Consider the following 17,395-nt stretch of genomic DNA (forward strand, 5'->3'; position numbering starts at 1 on the left):
TTAGAACATGGTTCAGCATGCCAGATTTTCTACATTTAAATGAGAACTGACCATGAAAGCAGCCCAATGGGGGAGTACGTGCTGAAGTCAATGATGCTTTTTTTTTTTTTTTTTTTTTTACTGCTCACAACATTTCTGGAATCTCTTACAAAAGACCATTTAGAAAGAACACACTGACTCCTCATTTTTTTTTTTTATTTAGAAAAACTCGTGCTTGTCCTTTGATTGTTGAAAATGACCTTGAAAATGACTTGAAATTAAGCCTATAAAATGAATTTTCATTGATCTCACTCACAAGGCTGAATGGGTAAGCCTGTTTCAAAAAATCAAATTCATTTCAAACTATGCAAGGATGTCATCACTGTGTATTCTGCAATATTTTACAGGTCTGTGCACTGCCACACGAAACCTGTAAAGTGGATGTAGTAGTACGAGTTGAGAAATCATCCAGCGATGCTGCCTCTAGAGCTTAAGCTCCGAAAGGGCAGAAGGTAGCGGCTGGATTGTTGGGTATCCCCAATGCCTAGAACAGTGCCCACCACACTGTGGAGGTTCAAAACATACACTTGATGTGCACGTCTTCTAGAAATGGCACCTACTACCGCATGTAATGCATAATTTCGCAAAGAGCTGGGATGTACTATAACGCCTACTGACAATTTTCTAAATAGTACCCCCCTTTTACAAATTTTGATGAGAAATTTTGTTGAGGAAATTAGTTTAGCATCACAACAATGGAATTAGGTTCTGTATCTGAATTTGGCATTTACTAACTATCTGACCTAAGTCAGTGGCATAACCTCTCTAAGTCCCTACTGCTTCTGTAAAATGGGAAGAGTAATGCCTTACTCCAGAGGTATTACATATAAAGAGCAGACATAAAATATAAAGGCAAAGAAAGGATCAAGCCTGGCACAGGCTTTGCGGCTGGTAGGATAAGGGTAGTATTAACATTGTTAGTACTTCAGTATTAACAGTAACTCCATATGAATAATTCAGAATTTGAAAGTTAAACAGACTGCAAAAGCATTACAAACTTCACTTCTTACCCATGAGTATAATATTAGGGTTCCGCTTCTTAGCTTCCTTCATTAACCACCACTCATATCCTCGGAAATAATTCTCATCTAATGCATAGTGCATGTGGGAGGGTTCAGTACCATCTGCGTGGGAGAGAGCAAAAGAGAAAGGAAACCACCCTTTAATGGTGTTTCCTAGGGCCACTCTCCCCTGTACACACACACATTTCAGAGAAGGTGTATTCCCGTTCCAATCCTGATATGGGCAAATAAGAATAATCTTAGATAACTGGACAATGCATGATCAAAGTGTATTATTTCACCTTTTTTCATTATTCTAAGTATCGTAAATGTCTTGAAAAATAAAACCACAGCTTTCTATTATAAGCAGGGTTAAAAGAAGGAGAAGTGTTATCAACTCAAGTAACTGAAGAGTCCTAGGACTATGTTTTCCTGGGCTTTTGGTCTGGTCTGTCTGGAGTTTTCAAGTCCCCATGTCCAACTTTGAGTTCAGATCACCTCAGCTTTTAACTTCTCCATCCTAAATGTAAATCTTGAGCTCCTTAGCCCCATTCTCACCACCCAGGCCTTGAGCCTATAACGTGCCTTGTTATACCAAGACAACAGAGCTTTGAGAAAAAAAAAAAAAAAAAAAGGAATGAGTATACATCTACACAACCCCTCTGTAAGAAAATTCTATCCTAACCTCCATAGTGTGTCAAGGTAGATAACTGATATCCTGGTATCTGTCCTCATACGTCACCACATTTCACAAACATCTGCCCTTGTTAGGAAGGGTCTCACGAGGAGTGGGGCCTTGCCTCTTAAAGGTAAACATCAGAATTCACAAGAACTACCTGAAGAATTTCACTTCAGCAAATGAAGATGGCCAGTCATTATCAATTCTGCATCAAAGGGTGGACAATAAAATACATGTCCTCTTACAATAACTTGGGGAAAGTTTTCCTTGTAGAGGTTTCTTTCATTTGTGATTTGCATTTTTTTCTTTCAATATTAATTAAACACTAATGCCACCACAGAGACGTATCTCTTTAACCAAAGTTACTCCCGAGTCACCAACAGGAACACATGTATAGAGACAATACTGTAAAGTTCACTACAATGGAATCTGGCCTGTAAATAATAAGCTGCATCATCATCAGGAGAATTTTCTTCTTTCTGTACATTAAATGACTACATGTTCTACATAAAGTCAATCAAAATGGTGACAGTGAAGACTGAAAATTTAGTGGCTAAAAATAATTTTGTTTTTAAAAGAGAAAAGGCTGGGTGCCTGGGTGGCTCAGTCGGCTGAGCGTCCGACTTCGGCTCAGGTCATGATCTTACAGTTCGTGAGTTCAAGCCCCGCTTCGGGCTCTGTGCTGACAGCTCAGAGCCTGGAGCCGGCTTTGGATTCTGTGTCTCCTTCTCTCTCTTCCCCTCCCCTGCTCACGCTCTGTCTCTCCCTCTCTCTCAAAAATAAATAAACATATTTAAAAAAATAAAAAAATAAAAGAGAAAAAAGCTGCATCTCTGAAATACTGATGACATATTTTTGCCACAAATTTATTTAAAGCTAATAACATAATATTTTACATGCCTTCTATGGTAAAAGCTTTCTTTTTTTTAATTTCTCAATAAAAACTCCTGTCTCTATGCTCTGCCTCGTGAAAATAGCTTTTTTAAAAACTGTGGTTTTGTTTACTACAAATTAATTCAACTAAATAAGCCATCTAAAGTCCAAATGCCATTTTATGGGAAAAGTGAGTATTTTGATATAATATTTTTTTAAGTAGAGTAAAAGAGGAACAATAAGAATGTACTAAGCAATGATCAACATCAAAAATGTTGATATCGTTTACATTCTGATTCACAGTCCCTAAGGTTAGGTAGAGATTAAAGTGCTGAAGGAAAATAAACCCATTCCCCAAATCTCCTACCTGTAGTCTGCCCATCACCACCTATCTCCACTTTTAGAATATGCAAAGAGGCACCGAAGTTTGGCTGGGGAAAGAAGGAGGAGTGTTAACATTGTGATTCACCGCATGAAGGACAAAACATGACAGTGACTAATTACTGCCTTTGGTTTGACAGATGAGAAGACCAACTTCAAATCAATAGCCACTTAATCCAAAAGTAATTTTCCATTTTTTTTAAAAGCTAGAAATGTGAAGGTGACCAATTCTACCACTGAAATTCACCATAGCTTCAAACATATCACAGGTGCCATTAAATAATTATTTTTTCATTACCTTAAAGAGATAATCCAATATTTGAGAACGATAGGGCTCCGGGTAATTTACTAGAAGTCGGGAGGTTGCCTAAAAAAAAAAAAAAAAAAAAATTCAAAAGTGTGAATAAAACAAATCCAATCATGAACAGGTTTTCATAGTGCCGACCTGCACCACCTGGCATGCCCGTATTTAGCCAGCTCGTGGGCAAAGTTGAGCTGAGGAAAGTCATTTCCCAGGTTACTTGTTTACCTGCCTTTATTTTGCCCATCACTAGGCGAATAAGGCTGTTGTTTGTCCAACAACTAAAACACAGGTTCGAAGCCACAGCATATTTCTCTTCTGTTGAGATGCAGGTTTGCCGGAAGGTAAGTTAATTCTATGATGAACCTCGTGATTACAAATTTGTCATGAGGAACTTAACTCAGAGAGTGATTATTAGAAGAAATGAAACTTAGAAACTTAGGTTCTCTATCATTTATTTATTTATTTGTTTGTTTGTTTGTTTGTTTATTTGCTTGAGAGAGAGAAAGAGAATGAGACAGTACATGCAAGCAGGACAGAGGGGCAGAGTCGGGGGGTGGGGAGGGAGAATCTTAAGCAGGCTGCAGCCCCAGCATGGAGCCCAATGCAAGTCTTGATCCCACAACCCTGGGATCATGGAAAGGATGAATAACAAGTAATCCTTTCCCTTCAACATCTTGCAGCAAATTAAGTAGCAATGCTGAAAGGAACCAATACTCTCCCATCTTTACCGGAGATTTGTAAGTGGCATTCCTATTAAGAATGATCACACACACACACAAAAAAGAATGATCACACAATGATCCCCAGGCCAAGGTATACTAAGGAAACCTCACACAAGACTGGTATCAGAATGTATGGAAAGAAAGAGGTGGAGGATGCAGGGATGAACACGATCACATCTAACCCATGGGCAATGACTGCTTCAACAAAGAACTCACAAAACCAGTAGTGGACCAATAATGTATCTTTTGGGGAGCAATATACATAAGGGGAATAAAAGAAATAAGTTTTAACATGAAATAGTGGCATGTCCCTAGGCTTAGAAGCCAGACAGGCTCTAGGTTCAAACCATTGACACCAAGGGCAAGATGCTTTTATACTCAATGTTCTGTTTTCCTACTCTCATGTGTGTTACCACTGACATTCTAGTGGCTCTTTTAATCTATCTCCCTCACACCCACAATCTCCCCAGCCCCTGCCACTGAGACGCAGACCCATGGAGCTACCCTCTATTCACTTCAAGTTCAACACATCCCCAAACAAACATAGCACTTTTTCCTTAGTCTGTTCCTTCTCCTGAATTTGTTACCTTAGTAAAGAACCATAAACTCAGGGCTACCTTTCACCAACTTCCCATCCATCTTCAGTCACCAAGACCTCCTTAATACTCTCCAATCCAACCCCTGACTTCAACCCTATTTCCTTCATCTAGGCTGTCCTCAATCATTACAACAGCCTAAAGGTTCTCCGGGCCTCCTGTCTGCCTCCCTGTATTCTAGCTTCCACACTACTTGCCAGAATAATCTTCCCAAAATGCAAATCTAACCATGAAAGTACACTGTTGAAACCTGTCCAGACCTCCCCTCCACCAAGAGCTTTCAGGATCAAGTTCAAATTCTCAGTTTTATACCCAGATCCTTTAATTATTTGGATCGTAACTCTGGACACCTTACCCAGCACCACTCTCATGCCTACTATCTAGATAGATCAAACCACTTCTCTTTCTTCTGTCTGGGATGCATTCCACACCCTCATTCGGCCAATTCCATTCATCCTCCTCAGGGAAGGCCCCTCTCCACCCCTCCCCACTGATTTGATGTAGGTGTGTCTCTGGCTTCAGGTCTACATCTCTACCTTAACTCTCCTAACCCCGGCCCCCTACTCACTGCCATACTTCTTTGTCTCCCCTCTGAGTTCTGGAGGACAGGGACTATGTCTTACTCAAGCTCATATCCCCATTTATTCTCTTGTTCGGCAAACATTTATTTAGCATCTTTTATGGTACTGTTTGTTGCTCTGGCATAGGCCACAGAATATGGGAGGCTCTGAGTCAGAGGGAGCCTGTACCCTGACTGCATCGCTTAGAAGCTATGTGACCAAGGGCAAACTTGTAAAGTAGGCTTTTTTACTCTTTAGAACTGCTTCAACTATTCTAAGGCTAAAACAAGGTGTATGTAAAGGACACAGCACAGTAGCTGGCACACAGTAAGCTCTCAATAAATGACCAGCATTATATAAGTTGTTTTTAAAAATATAGTCAGTGTTCTCACCATTCTTACAGAATGGCAGAGACTCAAATACTAAAGTAGGTACTTTTTAAGTGAATGAACACAGTCTATGCACGATAACCTATCCTTGATCAGAGGTAAACAATGTTTCCCACCCTGAATCATGTCATTAGAACGGTGTATTTTGGGGGGCGCCTGAGTGGCTCAGTAGGTGAAGCGTGCAACTTCGGCTCAGGTCATGATCTCGCAGTCCATGAGTTCAAGCCCTGCACTGGGTTCTGTGCTGACAGCTCCGAGCCCGGAGCCTGCTTCAGATTCTGTGTCTCCCTCTCTCTGTCCCTCCCCCATTGACACTATTTCTCTCTCAAAAATAAATAAACATTTAAGAACATTTTAAAAACAGAACCCCCTGTTTGGAGGTTATTTTTCCCTCTATGCACTATCCTTTAAAGCCAACTTTAAACAAACACACCACATCGTTATGCTATTGCAAGCCTGTGTCATTCTCAACACAAAGGTGTTGTAAGTGAGTAAGAGACATGGGTCAATGGCAATAGTCAGTTCAGAGCAGTATAGCCAAATGATGAAATGCACCATCAAAGAGTAACAAATTACCAAATTACCAACCACAGACCCTGAAAAAGCCCTGGAGCTGCTTACAAGCAGCCCAGGAAGAAGCCTTAGCACATAGCTGACCCGGGCCAAGTTCTCAATTTATTGAGACATTTTATACCCAAATAAGTTTTTTATGTAAAGATAACTTCCTCCTTTCTAACTGATCAAACAAGATGATACTGACGCAACAACCACATGCCAGATGCCACCCCAAACACTTTATATCTGTCTTCACAATGCTCCCACCAGGTATCACAGTCTCCCCAGAAAAGAAACTGAGACGCTGAGAGATTAAATAGCCTGCCCATGGCTATACAGTGGATGGCAGGGCCCAGAACAGACCCCTGACAATCTGCTCTTAAACCCACTTTTTTTTTTTTAATATTTATTTATTTTTGAGAGACAGAGAGTGCAAGCAGGGAATGGGCAGTGAGAGCGGGAGAGAGAGAGAATACAAAGCAGGCTCAGGGCTGTCAGGGCAGAGCCCGACATGGGGCTCAAACTCACGAACAGTGAGATCATGACCTGAGCCAAAGTCAGACACTTAACTGACTGAGCCACCCAGGTACCCCTTAAACCCACGCCCTTAACTACTGCCCCATACCGCCTTCCCTATCAGATCTGAATATTAAATGAGAACATTCCAAACACTACTGCCACAAACGGTTCTATATACCAGGGACTCCATACAGAAGTCTAAAGTGGGGTGCAAATATCGTGTTACAACCATTTTCATCTGTCAATATTTATTAAGCACCTAAGATGAGCACCTTACTACACAAAGGGACACTACTGAATGGATGAGGGTATCCTACTCTGAGTTATGAAACAATTCTCCTCATTTTACTAATTTTAAACGGAGTTAATAAAATAACCAAAGGTCTCCATTTTTCAGCAAGTTTAAACACTGGATTTAATGCCACAAGTAAAGATACTAAGACAGATGGGCCCCATTTAATGAAATATTGGCTATTTTAAGTTTAGACCCCAAAAATAAAAAGAAGGATGGTTGTAGTAAGGAACACACACATTGGCCCATCAGTCCAGTTTACCCTGAAACACACCAGCACCTTAGAGTAAGGTGGTAACATGAGAAAATAAAAGCATAAAAATCAGGAAGAGTAAGTTGGGTTAGGGAAAAGGTTTGTCCCCCCACCCCACCCCAACTGGCAAAGCAGGTCAGATCTGTGATCAACTATAGACCAGGTTATCCATTCTAGTGTAAGCCCCAATAGTGTGCTTTTTCTTTTTATAATGCAAATGTCTGACTCCAGCTTTGATTGCCAAGGCATCTACTTTTCAACAATTATGTTTTATGGCTATGTGTACTTAAAAATAGTTACTCTTTTTGGTATCTTGAAACCTTAGAGTTTTGCAAGTTCAATGATGGAAATTCATTAACTACATAGATCATTGCCAAATATAAAATATTGAAACATTATTGAACACAGATTTATCTACTTTTGGTTTCTCATAACAGAGAAGCTAAAGATATTTGGATTTGTTAGTATACATGTCCTGTGCTATAATGAAAAACTGCTACTTAAAAAAAAAAAGGTATATGCCTCTAGAAATTATGAAATGTATTAATTTGCCAGTATAGAGTATATTGGCTAGTAAAGTTCACAATTCCTTACTTGCTAGTTTTCAGTAAAAATTAAAGTTTCTAAGAATTAAGAATTCTACCTAATATATGTAACTAAAAGTACAAGAAATAAGGGAAACATCTCTAGGCAAGGAAAGTAGCATGTATTTTAGCTAAGAAAAGATATGAAGTATGGAGATGCATTTTTGTTAAGGCAAATGGAAGTAATTTTGTCCTAACATACACAAACTAAATGGATACAGAAAGCACAGGAAAGAGAATAAGAGAGGAAGAAAGAATTTTACCTTGTGTAGCAAGCTAGCTAAAAATGAAATAAATTATAAAGATTTTTTAAAATAAGTTTTAATAAATAGTGTACTTCTGAAAACTAGAGCTTAATTTTCTTTCATCTACTAAAAGGACAGTTTTCTTGTGGGCACCTGAGTGGCTCAGTCTGTTAAGCATTCAACTTCAGCTCAGGTCATGATCTCACAGTCCAGGAGTTCGAGCCCCATGTCTGGCTCTGTGCTGACAGCTCAGAGCCTGGAGTCTGCTTTAGATTCTGTGTCTCCCTCTCTTTCTGCCTCTCCCCTGCTCACACTGTCTCTCTCAAAATTAAATAAACATTAAAAAAATAAATAAACAAAAGTGCTGTTTTCTTGGACTACTGGTCTGTTCTTAGTAAAACTATGCAAGGTTTTTACCTTTTAAGTAATCTGCCTAGGAAATAAAGATTCTGTATTTTATCAAAATAATTTCCTGTGCTTCATTTTGTCTTTATCACCCCTTTGATCACTTAAGAAAATGAGTCTTCTCTATTAAAAGAACTTCTTTTTTTATATACAAGTATGTAACTTTCATATTTGCCTATAAAGTCTTTTGTAATTTTGGTTAAAGTTGATTAAATGGATAACTAAGTAACATTTCACCACTATCTATGATCCTATGTAATCAAGTATATTACCTTTTTTCAAATGCTTATTTATTTTGAGAAAGTGGGGAGGGGCAGAGAGAGAGGGAGAGGGAGAATCCCAAGCAGGCTCCACACTGTCCGCAAAGCCTGATGCGGGGCTCAATATACCAAATCGTGAGATTGTGACCTGAGCTGAAATTAAGAGTCAGATGCTCCATGAACTGAGCCACCTAGGTGCCCCTGTAATCAAGTGTTTCAAAACCTTTTGATATTTCTGACAAACTTCCCAGAATCAAATTCTAAATGAAGTCTTTTTTTTTTTTTTTCAACATTTATTTATTTTTGGGACAGAGAGAGACAGAGCATGAACGGGGGAGGGGCAGAGAGAGGGAGACACAGAATCGGAAACAGGCTCCAGGCTCTGAGCCATCAGCCCAGAGCCCGACGCGGGGCTCGAACTCACGGACCGCGAGATCGTGACCTGGCTGAAGTCGGACGCTTAACCACTGCGCCACCCAGGCGCCCCTAAATGAAGTCTTTTTAACCTTGAACTAACTTTGGGATTTTCCAGGGGATCCTGGAACAATCTCAAAAGATTTGTTCTTTCTCCTTATAAAAAGGGATTCTTAAACTAATTAGGCTTATTTATGTTAAACTACATGAAAAGCACTGTCAAATAAATAATGGAAAACCTTCTTTAGGTTAAATTTGTATGAATATGTGTGACTGATGTTAGTGTTCCAGAAATCATATGAAATTCCTAGAGGCTTACTATATGCTGGTCTGTTATCACTTATAATTCTAGTTATTATCTTAGAATGTTATGTCACAGGAATAACCAAAGTTCCTTGTCAACTACACTGTAATGAAGTCACATCAGGTGTTTTACATGGCTATTTTAAAGTTTTTAAATGTTCCTGTCAGCCTTACCAGATAAGGAAGGCCACTTCTTGACCTTTAATTGTACCCTGAGGCCAAAGCCTCAGGATATTTCAGGCACCCTGAAAAGAGAGGAATTGGCCCAAATCTATAGGTATTATAAGTGAAGTCTGAAGGCTAGTCCTTGGCTTGGCTACCCAGACTTAAGGGACTGTTAATAGCCCAATCTGAGATTCCCGGGCGGGGATGCATCATATTTGGAAGAGCCTATTTGATAAACCTACTTACATAAGATGGCCAAAGATGTTTAAATATTGCACAATTATTACTCAAATCTTTGAATGCATTTCTAGAGCCCCAGGATCACTGACCTGGTTTCAGGGGAGGACCCATTAAGCTTGGGACAATGGCTACAGACTGAATTTCAGACTACTGTCTGTATAATTATTATAGGAGTGCTACTATAATCCTACTTAGATGTGTACTTTCTGGGTTACAACGTGCCCTACCCCCGACTTTTAACATCTCAGCTATCCTGGGTTACCACTGACTCCGATGCCTCAGCATCAAGATGGATTGTAGTGTATACCTTGACAGTTTTTTCTTTTTTGGAATGCAAGTGCCTAAGGGCATCCTCCTCAAAGATGGCAATTTCAAATAAACACATTGCGGGCCACACATCTAGATAAAGAGCCAGGCTATGGGGGCATGGTGGGGGCAGCCTTCTTTGTTTTAAAGATCTTGGTTGAGGGGCTCGGGCTGAAGCTCAGGTGGTTGGAATCCGACTTCTGCTTAGGACATGATCTCATGGCTCCTGAGTTCAAGTCCCACGTCGGGCTCTTTGCTGACAGCTCAGAGTCTGGAGCCTGCTTCAGATTCTGTCTGTCTGTCTCTCTCTCTCTCTCTCTGACCCTTCCCCGCTCACACTGTCTCTGTCTCTCTCTCTCAATAATAAATAAACATTAAAGATCTTGGTTGACTTCAGTAACTGACCATTTCGGCTGCTTGTTCTTTCTCTTCCTGTACTTTAAATTCCCCCTCTTAAGTTTTAAATTCACCAATGAGTGAGCCGCAATAAATGCAGGACCCCAGGTGTTTTCTCTCTCTCTCTCCCCCTCCCCACAATCTTTTTTTTTCTTAAGCTTATTTATTTCTGAGAGAGAGCATGCAAGAGAGAGAGCATACGCATGCACACGTGAGAGGGAAGGGCAGAGAGAAAATCCCAAGAGGCTCCAGGCTGTCAACACAGGGCCCAACTAGGGGCTCAATCTCATGGTTCATGAGCCAAAACCAAGAGTTGGAAGCTCAATTGACTGAGCCACACAGGGGTCCCTCCCCACAATCTTGCTGTGTGGCCCAGGTGTGCCACGTGCTTGCCAGGATCTGTCAATAGCACCCCCCCCTTTTTTTTCAAAGTTTCCTGATGATTATTGCCGAGGACATCTTACAACCAAAGTAACAGCCATAAGGGCGAGTCCAGTCACAACACTGATTATCAGGAAGCTGAGATCAGTACAAAACATCCATTCAGCAAGCAAGCCATCAAGCTAGTTCTGAATTGCATCTGAATATACAAGCTCTGTCTGACTCAACCCAACAAACAACCCATTCAAGAGTTAGGCCTTAACATTATCAAATAAAATTAGCTCTAGCTGTGATTTGGGGTACAATGGAAGGGGATAAAACAAAGACAGGAAAAAGGTTACAAAGGGCATGTGACAGAAATTTTTAGAGCCAAGAACAATCATGCTACTAAAGCAAGCTCCCAGGCCAAGAGGCCACCTGTCAGCAGGACCAGGGATCTCAGACAATTACCAGCTATGCCCACACAACTTTACACAAAGCTGGAATGGTCCCGTCTCCCTTCACGTAAGTCTTACGCAATGCCCAGGTAACATGAACCCATCCCAGTTGTCACAGCCAAGAAAGGATTAAGACATGACAATTAAACACAACTGATATTCTGGATGGGATCTTGGAACAGAAAACGGGCATTAGGAAACAACTAAGTAAATATAAAATATGAAAGTATGGATTTTCATGTTATCACTACTGGTGGTAACAAATGTACTTTACCAATGTGGGATGCTGATAACAGAACATGGCTGCAGCGTATTTGAGAAATCTGTACTGTTTTAGAAACTTGTCTGCAAGCCTAAAGCTATTCTAAAGTTAAATTTACTTAAAAGAAAAAAGGCTCTCAATACTTAGTATGAGAATCAACTGGTGTATTCGTTGAAATGCAGATTCTCAGGTCCCAATCCAGAACTACAGAATGGGGAGTACATTTTATCAACCATAACAGGTGATTCTTACACACCCTAAAGGTGGGAAGCCACCCTGGCTGTTGGCCCAATGTTTCCCCCTCCCTGCACACAAAAATAGCCACTAATGAGACACACAGGCACCGACTTTTCCAGCAGGCAACTCACCCCACCTTGGGCCTTGACCACTGCCAATAAACAAAGCCCCCAACACTAAACAATCCTAGACTACCATTTGATACTAGCATAGTCTAGCATTATAAACAAAACAAGTCTCAGACTGGCCTCTTACCTTCCTAAAGAGGCCTTGAGGCACCTGTCTTGCCTCCCAACACAAACATACTGTGCACTGGCCCCTGTGAAGTTAGCCAACTGCCCGCTGCACTAGTGGTCCAGGGCGTCCGACTCCCCAACCCGCACTGAAGCATCCTTTTGGAAAGAGAGATGCTCCCCGGGTCCTTGGCCATTTCTGGAGCGACCCTCAGGAATGTCCTCTCCACCGCAAAGGGAGCCCAGGCTTGTACGAGGGTGATGGTGCGAGCCCCAGCCTTGTCACTATCGACACCTGTCACTCGGTGGATCTCCGGATCCTCGTCTATTAAAACTATCTCTACATAGAGGTTCATCTAAAACGAGCAGGCGCCGGTTCCAACCCCGCACGCGCCCGGACCTCTGGCCGACGGGCGGCCGCCGGCAACCGGGCCGCGACGGGAGTGCGTCGAAACGCCAGGCTGCGCCGCGGGGGCTTATGGGGCGCCCCCCTGGCAACGCCGGCGCATCCCACCGCCCGCCGCTCACCCCGCCGCCGCTGACCGCGCCGATGCCATCGAACTCCCGGCCCAGCCCGTCGGAGTCGTCCAGCACGTACGCGCCGCCGGGCACCAGCAGCGCGCACAGCAACAGGGGCACCGCGGCGCGGCCCGCCGAACCCGCGGCGGCCGTCATGGCTTTCCTTCGGCGTTGCCGGGAAGCCTGGGGTAGGCGCTCAGCCATTGTGTGGGTCACATGACTCCGGCGCCTCGGGAGGCGGGTCCTGTCGTCGCCATGTGGAGAAGGGCAGGAGACTGCTGACGCCAGCGCCGCCATCTTGAGTGCGGGCCACACGTCGGGGACGATTGCTGTGAGATACCTGACCCAGAGTGTCGTCTGCTCAGGCCCTGTGGAGTGTGGCCTTCATGTGTACTCACTTCCCTGCGCCTCATCCGGCCTCACCTGCTGGGGCACGTTAGCTCAGGGGAGATGGATGTCCAAAGCCAGCCGAGAGAACTGGACCTTCCTTAACATCTCGGGGCACATCCACCACATGCCAATCTATGGCAAAGCAAGAGAGAAGACCCAGCTTGCAGCCCCCACTACGTCCTAGTTCAGGTGTCCGTCTCCTTGGTCGAATCACTTAGCTTTCTGAGCCTGAGTTTCCTTTTGCGTAAGATGAAACAAGAGCAGCCGCCGGGGGACATGGGATTAAACGAAATACAAGGTAATAGGCGCTCAGTAAATCCGAGCTGAATGCGTTGCACACTTGGCTACCTTTAGCTGACAGGGTTCTCCATTCTGGTAATCATTACGTATATTTGGCGTTTAGCTTCATCAAGTACCTTACGTAGCCCGTTGACATGGTTCCAGGCAGATAACCCAAAATCGATAGGGAAGTTGTGAATTGTCCTGGGATTCTGCCACATGCAGCGTCAGTGTGAGATTTCTGATTTTCTTGGTATCTGAGCAAACTGAAGAGACTGAGTGGCTGCAGAGAAAGCATTTCTGATCCCAAATCTGCCTTTTGCATACCCATGGAATTGGTTTTCGATATCTACACAAGCCCTAGAGACCCCAAAATGGCAAAGAGAAGATCCAAAGACTATAGGACATGTGAGCCTTCATCTTCAGGGTCCTATTTGGAATCAGATTGTTTTTCCCCTTAACTACAAACTTAAGTTCCATGATCACAATTATACTAGGAGGAAAAATCTCCCATCTGTGCCATCCCAAAAATGCAGTTGTCAGGCCATTCTGCCATCCGTCCTTTCTCAGTGCATGATAGCAATGCTTGCTGTTTCTCTTAAATTACTGTAGATCTATTTTGGTTTACTAAGGACGGTCCCAGCTTATTTCTATTGTTCTAACAAATGTTAATAGTGCCCCTTTCACCCTCAAAGTGATCTGGCATGGGGCGCCCCGGGCTGGGGGGGGGGGGGGGTGGTGGAGCTCAGTGGTTCAAGGGTCTGACTCTTGATTTCACATCAGGTCATGATCTCTCTGTTCCTGAGATCCAGCCCGGCACTGACAGTGCAGAGCCTCTTAGGGATTCTCTCTATCCCTCTCTGTTCCTCCCCCCGCCTCTCTCACTCTCGCTCCCTCTCTCTCAAAATAGATAAACTTAAAAAAGTATTCTGGCTTGGATGATAAATTATATGGTCCTGTATACATGGGCCACTTTTTTCTTTTTCTATTTCTTTTTTTCCCAATACAGGACATGCCTGAACTGTACCTTCTCTATCCATTCTGTGATATAAGACGATAACTACCCAGGTTCCATAGATTTACCTTCCCAGAACTCACTCTGATCCACCCCATCTAACACAGTAGTTTTTTTTTTAATTTTTTTTTTAACGTTTATTTATTATTGAAAGACAGAGACAGAGTGTGAGCCGGGGAGGAGCAGAGAGAGAGGGAGACACAGAATCAGTAGCAGACTCCAGGCTCCAAGCTGTCAGCACAGAGCCGAACGCGGGGCTCAAACTCACAAACCATGAGATCTTGACCTGAGCCAAAGTCGGACACTCAACCGACTGAGCCACCCAGGCACCCCCTAACATTGTAGTTTAAGCCAGAATCTGAAAAACCAGTGGATGCAAGCCACAGTAGAGCACACCACAAATATTTGTATACTTTGTGATATCTGTAGAAGAGGAAACACAGAATATTTAACAGAAAACATGTTCTCATCCCTAGGACATATCACTAGTTCCTATCAGTCCATATACCAAAGTAATTTTACCTTACCACAGAAAATATCTCCAGTTTCAAATTTCTAATGTATATTCAGGACACCATTCGGAAAGAAAGTTTCTAATAAAAAAGCAACTAAATCTGAGCCAAGGAAGAGAGATTCTTGGGCTTCAGGACACAGCAGTCAGATGTGCTCAAGAGGTAAGATAAAGGGAAATAGCACTTTTCAGACAAGCGTTCATGTGTTGAGCTCCCCCTTGTTCTGTGATTTTTGCGGTGTGAGATAAACAAGAGGAGAAGTGTTGTTCTCAGTTCTCAAATTTCAGGTGAGTTTTGAAAGTGAAGGCTTTTTCTCTTAAAGGAGCAGTGTTTTTGAGTATCACAGCTGTACTTGAGTCACAGCAAAATCTCTTTCTTTGAAAGTGACGAATGTGATCAAAATCAGACGGTCTCTTGAGAAAGATGAGAGATTTTGCCTTTCAATGAAAGGTTATTGATAAAGTCTGATAGCAGTCTGTTGTCTCGCCTTAGAAAATGGCTCTACTTTTAGAAATCTGAATTCAGCCATCATATTGAAGGACAGAGGCCAAGTCTTTTCCCTCTCTGTACTCCCTGAATTCAGTGTCCATACCTCAGAAGGTACTCAAAATATATTAGTTGAATTGAACTTAAAAAAAAAAAAATCACTGGGGGCGCCCAGATGACTCAGTTGGTGAAGCGGCTAACTTCGGCTCAGGTCATTATCTCATGGTTCCTGGATTCCAGCTCCACATTGGCCTCTGTGCTGACAGCTCAGAGCCTGGAGCCTGCTTTGGATTCTGTGTTTCCCTCTGTCTCTGCCCCTCCCCTGCTCGCATCTGTTTCTCTTTCAAAAGTAAATAAACATTTAAAAACAAAAATCACTGTGAAAATGGTACCTCAAATCACTGGGGTAAGGATGGAACTTTTTAAAACATATGGAGGGGCCATATGGCTCAGTCAGTTAAGCATCCGACCCTTGATTTGGGCTCAGGTCATGATCTCATGGTTGGCGGGATGGAGCCCCCTGTTGGACTCTGTGCTGACAGCATGGAACCTGCTTGGGATTCTCTCTCCCTCTTTCTCTGCCCCTCCTGGCTCACAAGCTCTCTCAAATAAACTTAAAAAATATATATACATGTATGTGTGTATATATATATATATATATATATATATATATATATATACACACACACATATATATATACACATACACAAAATATATATACATATGTATACACACATATACATATTATACATATATTAACATATATAACATATATGTGTATATGTATGGAGACGCCTGGATAACTATTTGGAAAATGATCAAATTTGAGATCTGTGCTTCATACCACACATAAACTACAAATGGATAAAGCTCTAAATGTAAAATGTGAAACTTTACAAGTTCTAATACAAAGCATGGGTAAATTCCTGTAGAACTTGGAGGTCTAAGTATCACTTAATGTCTCGATACCAAAAAAATAAAAATTTGGTTTAAAAAAATCACTGAATAATCATATAAGGGGATAAGGAAAAAGGATTATTTACAAAAGAAAGTAGAAACATTCCTTAATGTAGAATCTCCTGGGCATAAAAGAGTATGAAGTATATACTCTTCATGAACTATCCTGTAGCATCTGCTGTTTATCTGATTTTTTCCAGTTTGACATATGTCGCTTGATCGCATTTCATAATATCATCCTGATCAGTGTAAAAAATGTATACGAATTCTCTTAATTCGGGACTGTATGTGAAGACAATAACAATAGTTCATAGGACAGAATCGACATAATGGAATAAATTCTATATTGCTTACTAAACATTTTCTTAAGGATAACTCATAAAAACTGCCATAGCAAAGAGCTATACTGTGGCATAGTGGTTAGAATCAGCCCTGGAGTCCTGCATAGTGTCAAATCTCTAATACCACCTACCAGCTGTGTGATTTTCGCCAAGTTACTTTCCATCTTTGGACTTCAGTTTACCCATCTATAAATAGAGATGATGATAGTAATTAGTTGGTATGAAGGCTAGCTGAGTTAATATTCATACAGCACTTAGAAGTGACCACCATAGGGGCACCTAAGGTGTCTCAGTTAAGCCTCCGACTCCAGCTCAGGGCATGATCTCACAGTTCATGAGTTCAAGCCCCACTTCGGGCTCTGTGCTGACAGCTCAAAGCCTGGAGCCTGCTTCGGATTCTGTGTCTCCCTCTCTGTCTGCCCCTCCTTGTTCATCCTCTGTCTCTCTCTCTCTCAAAACTAAACATTTAAAAAAAGTGACCAGCATATACTACATGCTACAGAAGTGTTTATCATATAAATGACATAAACAGCATACAGATTTAAATACAGTATAACTTTTAACTTGACTGCTCTCCACAAAACTAAGACAATTCTGAAGGAAAAGATTATTCATGTCTTTATACTACTCTGAATTTTTTTTTCCTATTTTTGTTATCGACAGTCATTCAAGCCCATACCCCATATGGCTGATTCCCCAGTGTGCGAGTCTTGGTGGGAGGCAGATTCCCCTCCTTCAGGAGGGAAGGAGCCAGATCCTCCCTCTTCCTGCCCCCAGCAGCGAGAGCTCTGCAGTGTCCCTCAGCCAGTGCCTTGAGCCTGTGACTTTGATCATGTAAGGGTAGCTAGACAGATGTATGAACAG

The 17,395-nt window shown here is 42.0% G+C and overlaps 2 protein-coding genes across 21 annotated transcripts in view; one reads left to right on the plus strand and one right to left on the minus strand.

The window, feature by feature from the left end:
• The window catches only part of GALC (galactosylceramidase), a 153,117-nt gene extending 140,349 nt beyond the window's left edge, over positions 1 to 12,768 (minus strand). For 3 of the 8 annotated variants that reach the window (XM_045451779.1, XM_045451781.1, XM_045451780.1), the window contains exons 1-4: positions 12,560 to 12,754; positions 3,272 to 3,340; positions 2,960 to 3,023; positions 1,050 to 1,163 (exon numbers count right to left, since the gene is read on the minus strand). In XM_045451779.1, coding sequence (XP_045307735.1) covers positions 1,050 to 1,163; positions 2,960 to 3,023; positions 3,272 to 3,340; positions 12,560 to 12,754 — 442 coding nt within the window. Of the gene's footprint in view, positions 1 to 1,049; positions 1,164 to 2,959; positions 3,024 to 3,271; positions 3,341 to 3,502; positions 3,623 to 12,053; positions 12,465 to 12,559 lie in introns of those variants that run through there. The other 5 variants (XM_045451778.1, XM_045451784.1, XM_045451782.1 and 2 more) reach the window with 5 other exon arrangements.
• GPR65 (G protein-coupled receptor 65) overlaps positions 12,745 to 17,395 on the plus strand; it is a 145,605-nt gene continuing 140,954 nt past the window's right edge. For all 13 annotated transcript variants that reach the window (XR_006705220.1, XR_006705221.1, XR_006705223.1 and 10 more), the window contains exon 1: positions 12,745 to 13,238. The gene's annotated coding sequence lies outside the window, so the exon portion shown is untranslated. The remainder of the gene's footprint in view (positions 13,239 to 17,395) is intronic.

The sequence above is a fragment of the Leopardus geoffroyi genome, chromosome B3 (genome assembly GCF_018350155.1).
Source record: "Leopardus geoffroyi isolate Oge1 chromosome B3, O.geoffroyi_Oge1_pat1.0, whole genome shotgun sequence".
NCBI classification, from domain to species: Eukaryota; Metazoa; Chordata; class Mammalia; order Carnivora; family Felidae; genus Leopardus; species Leopardus geoffroyi.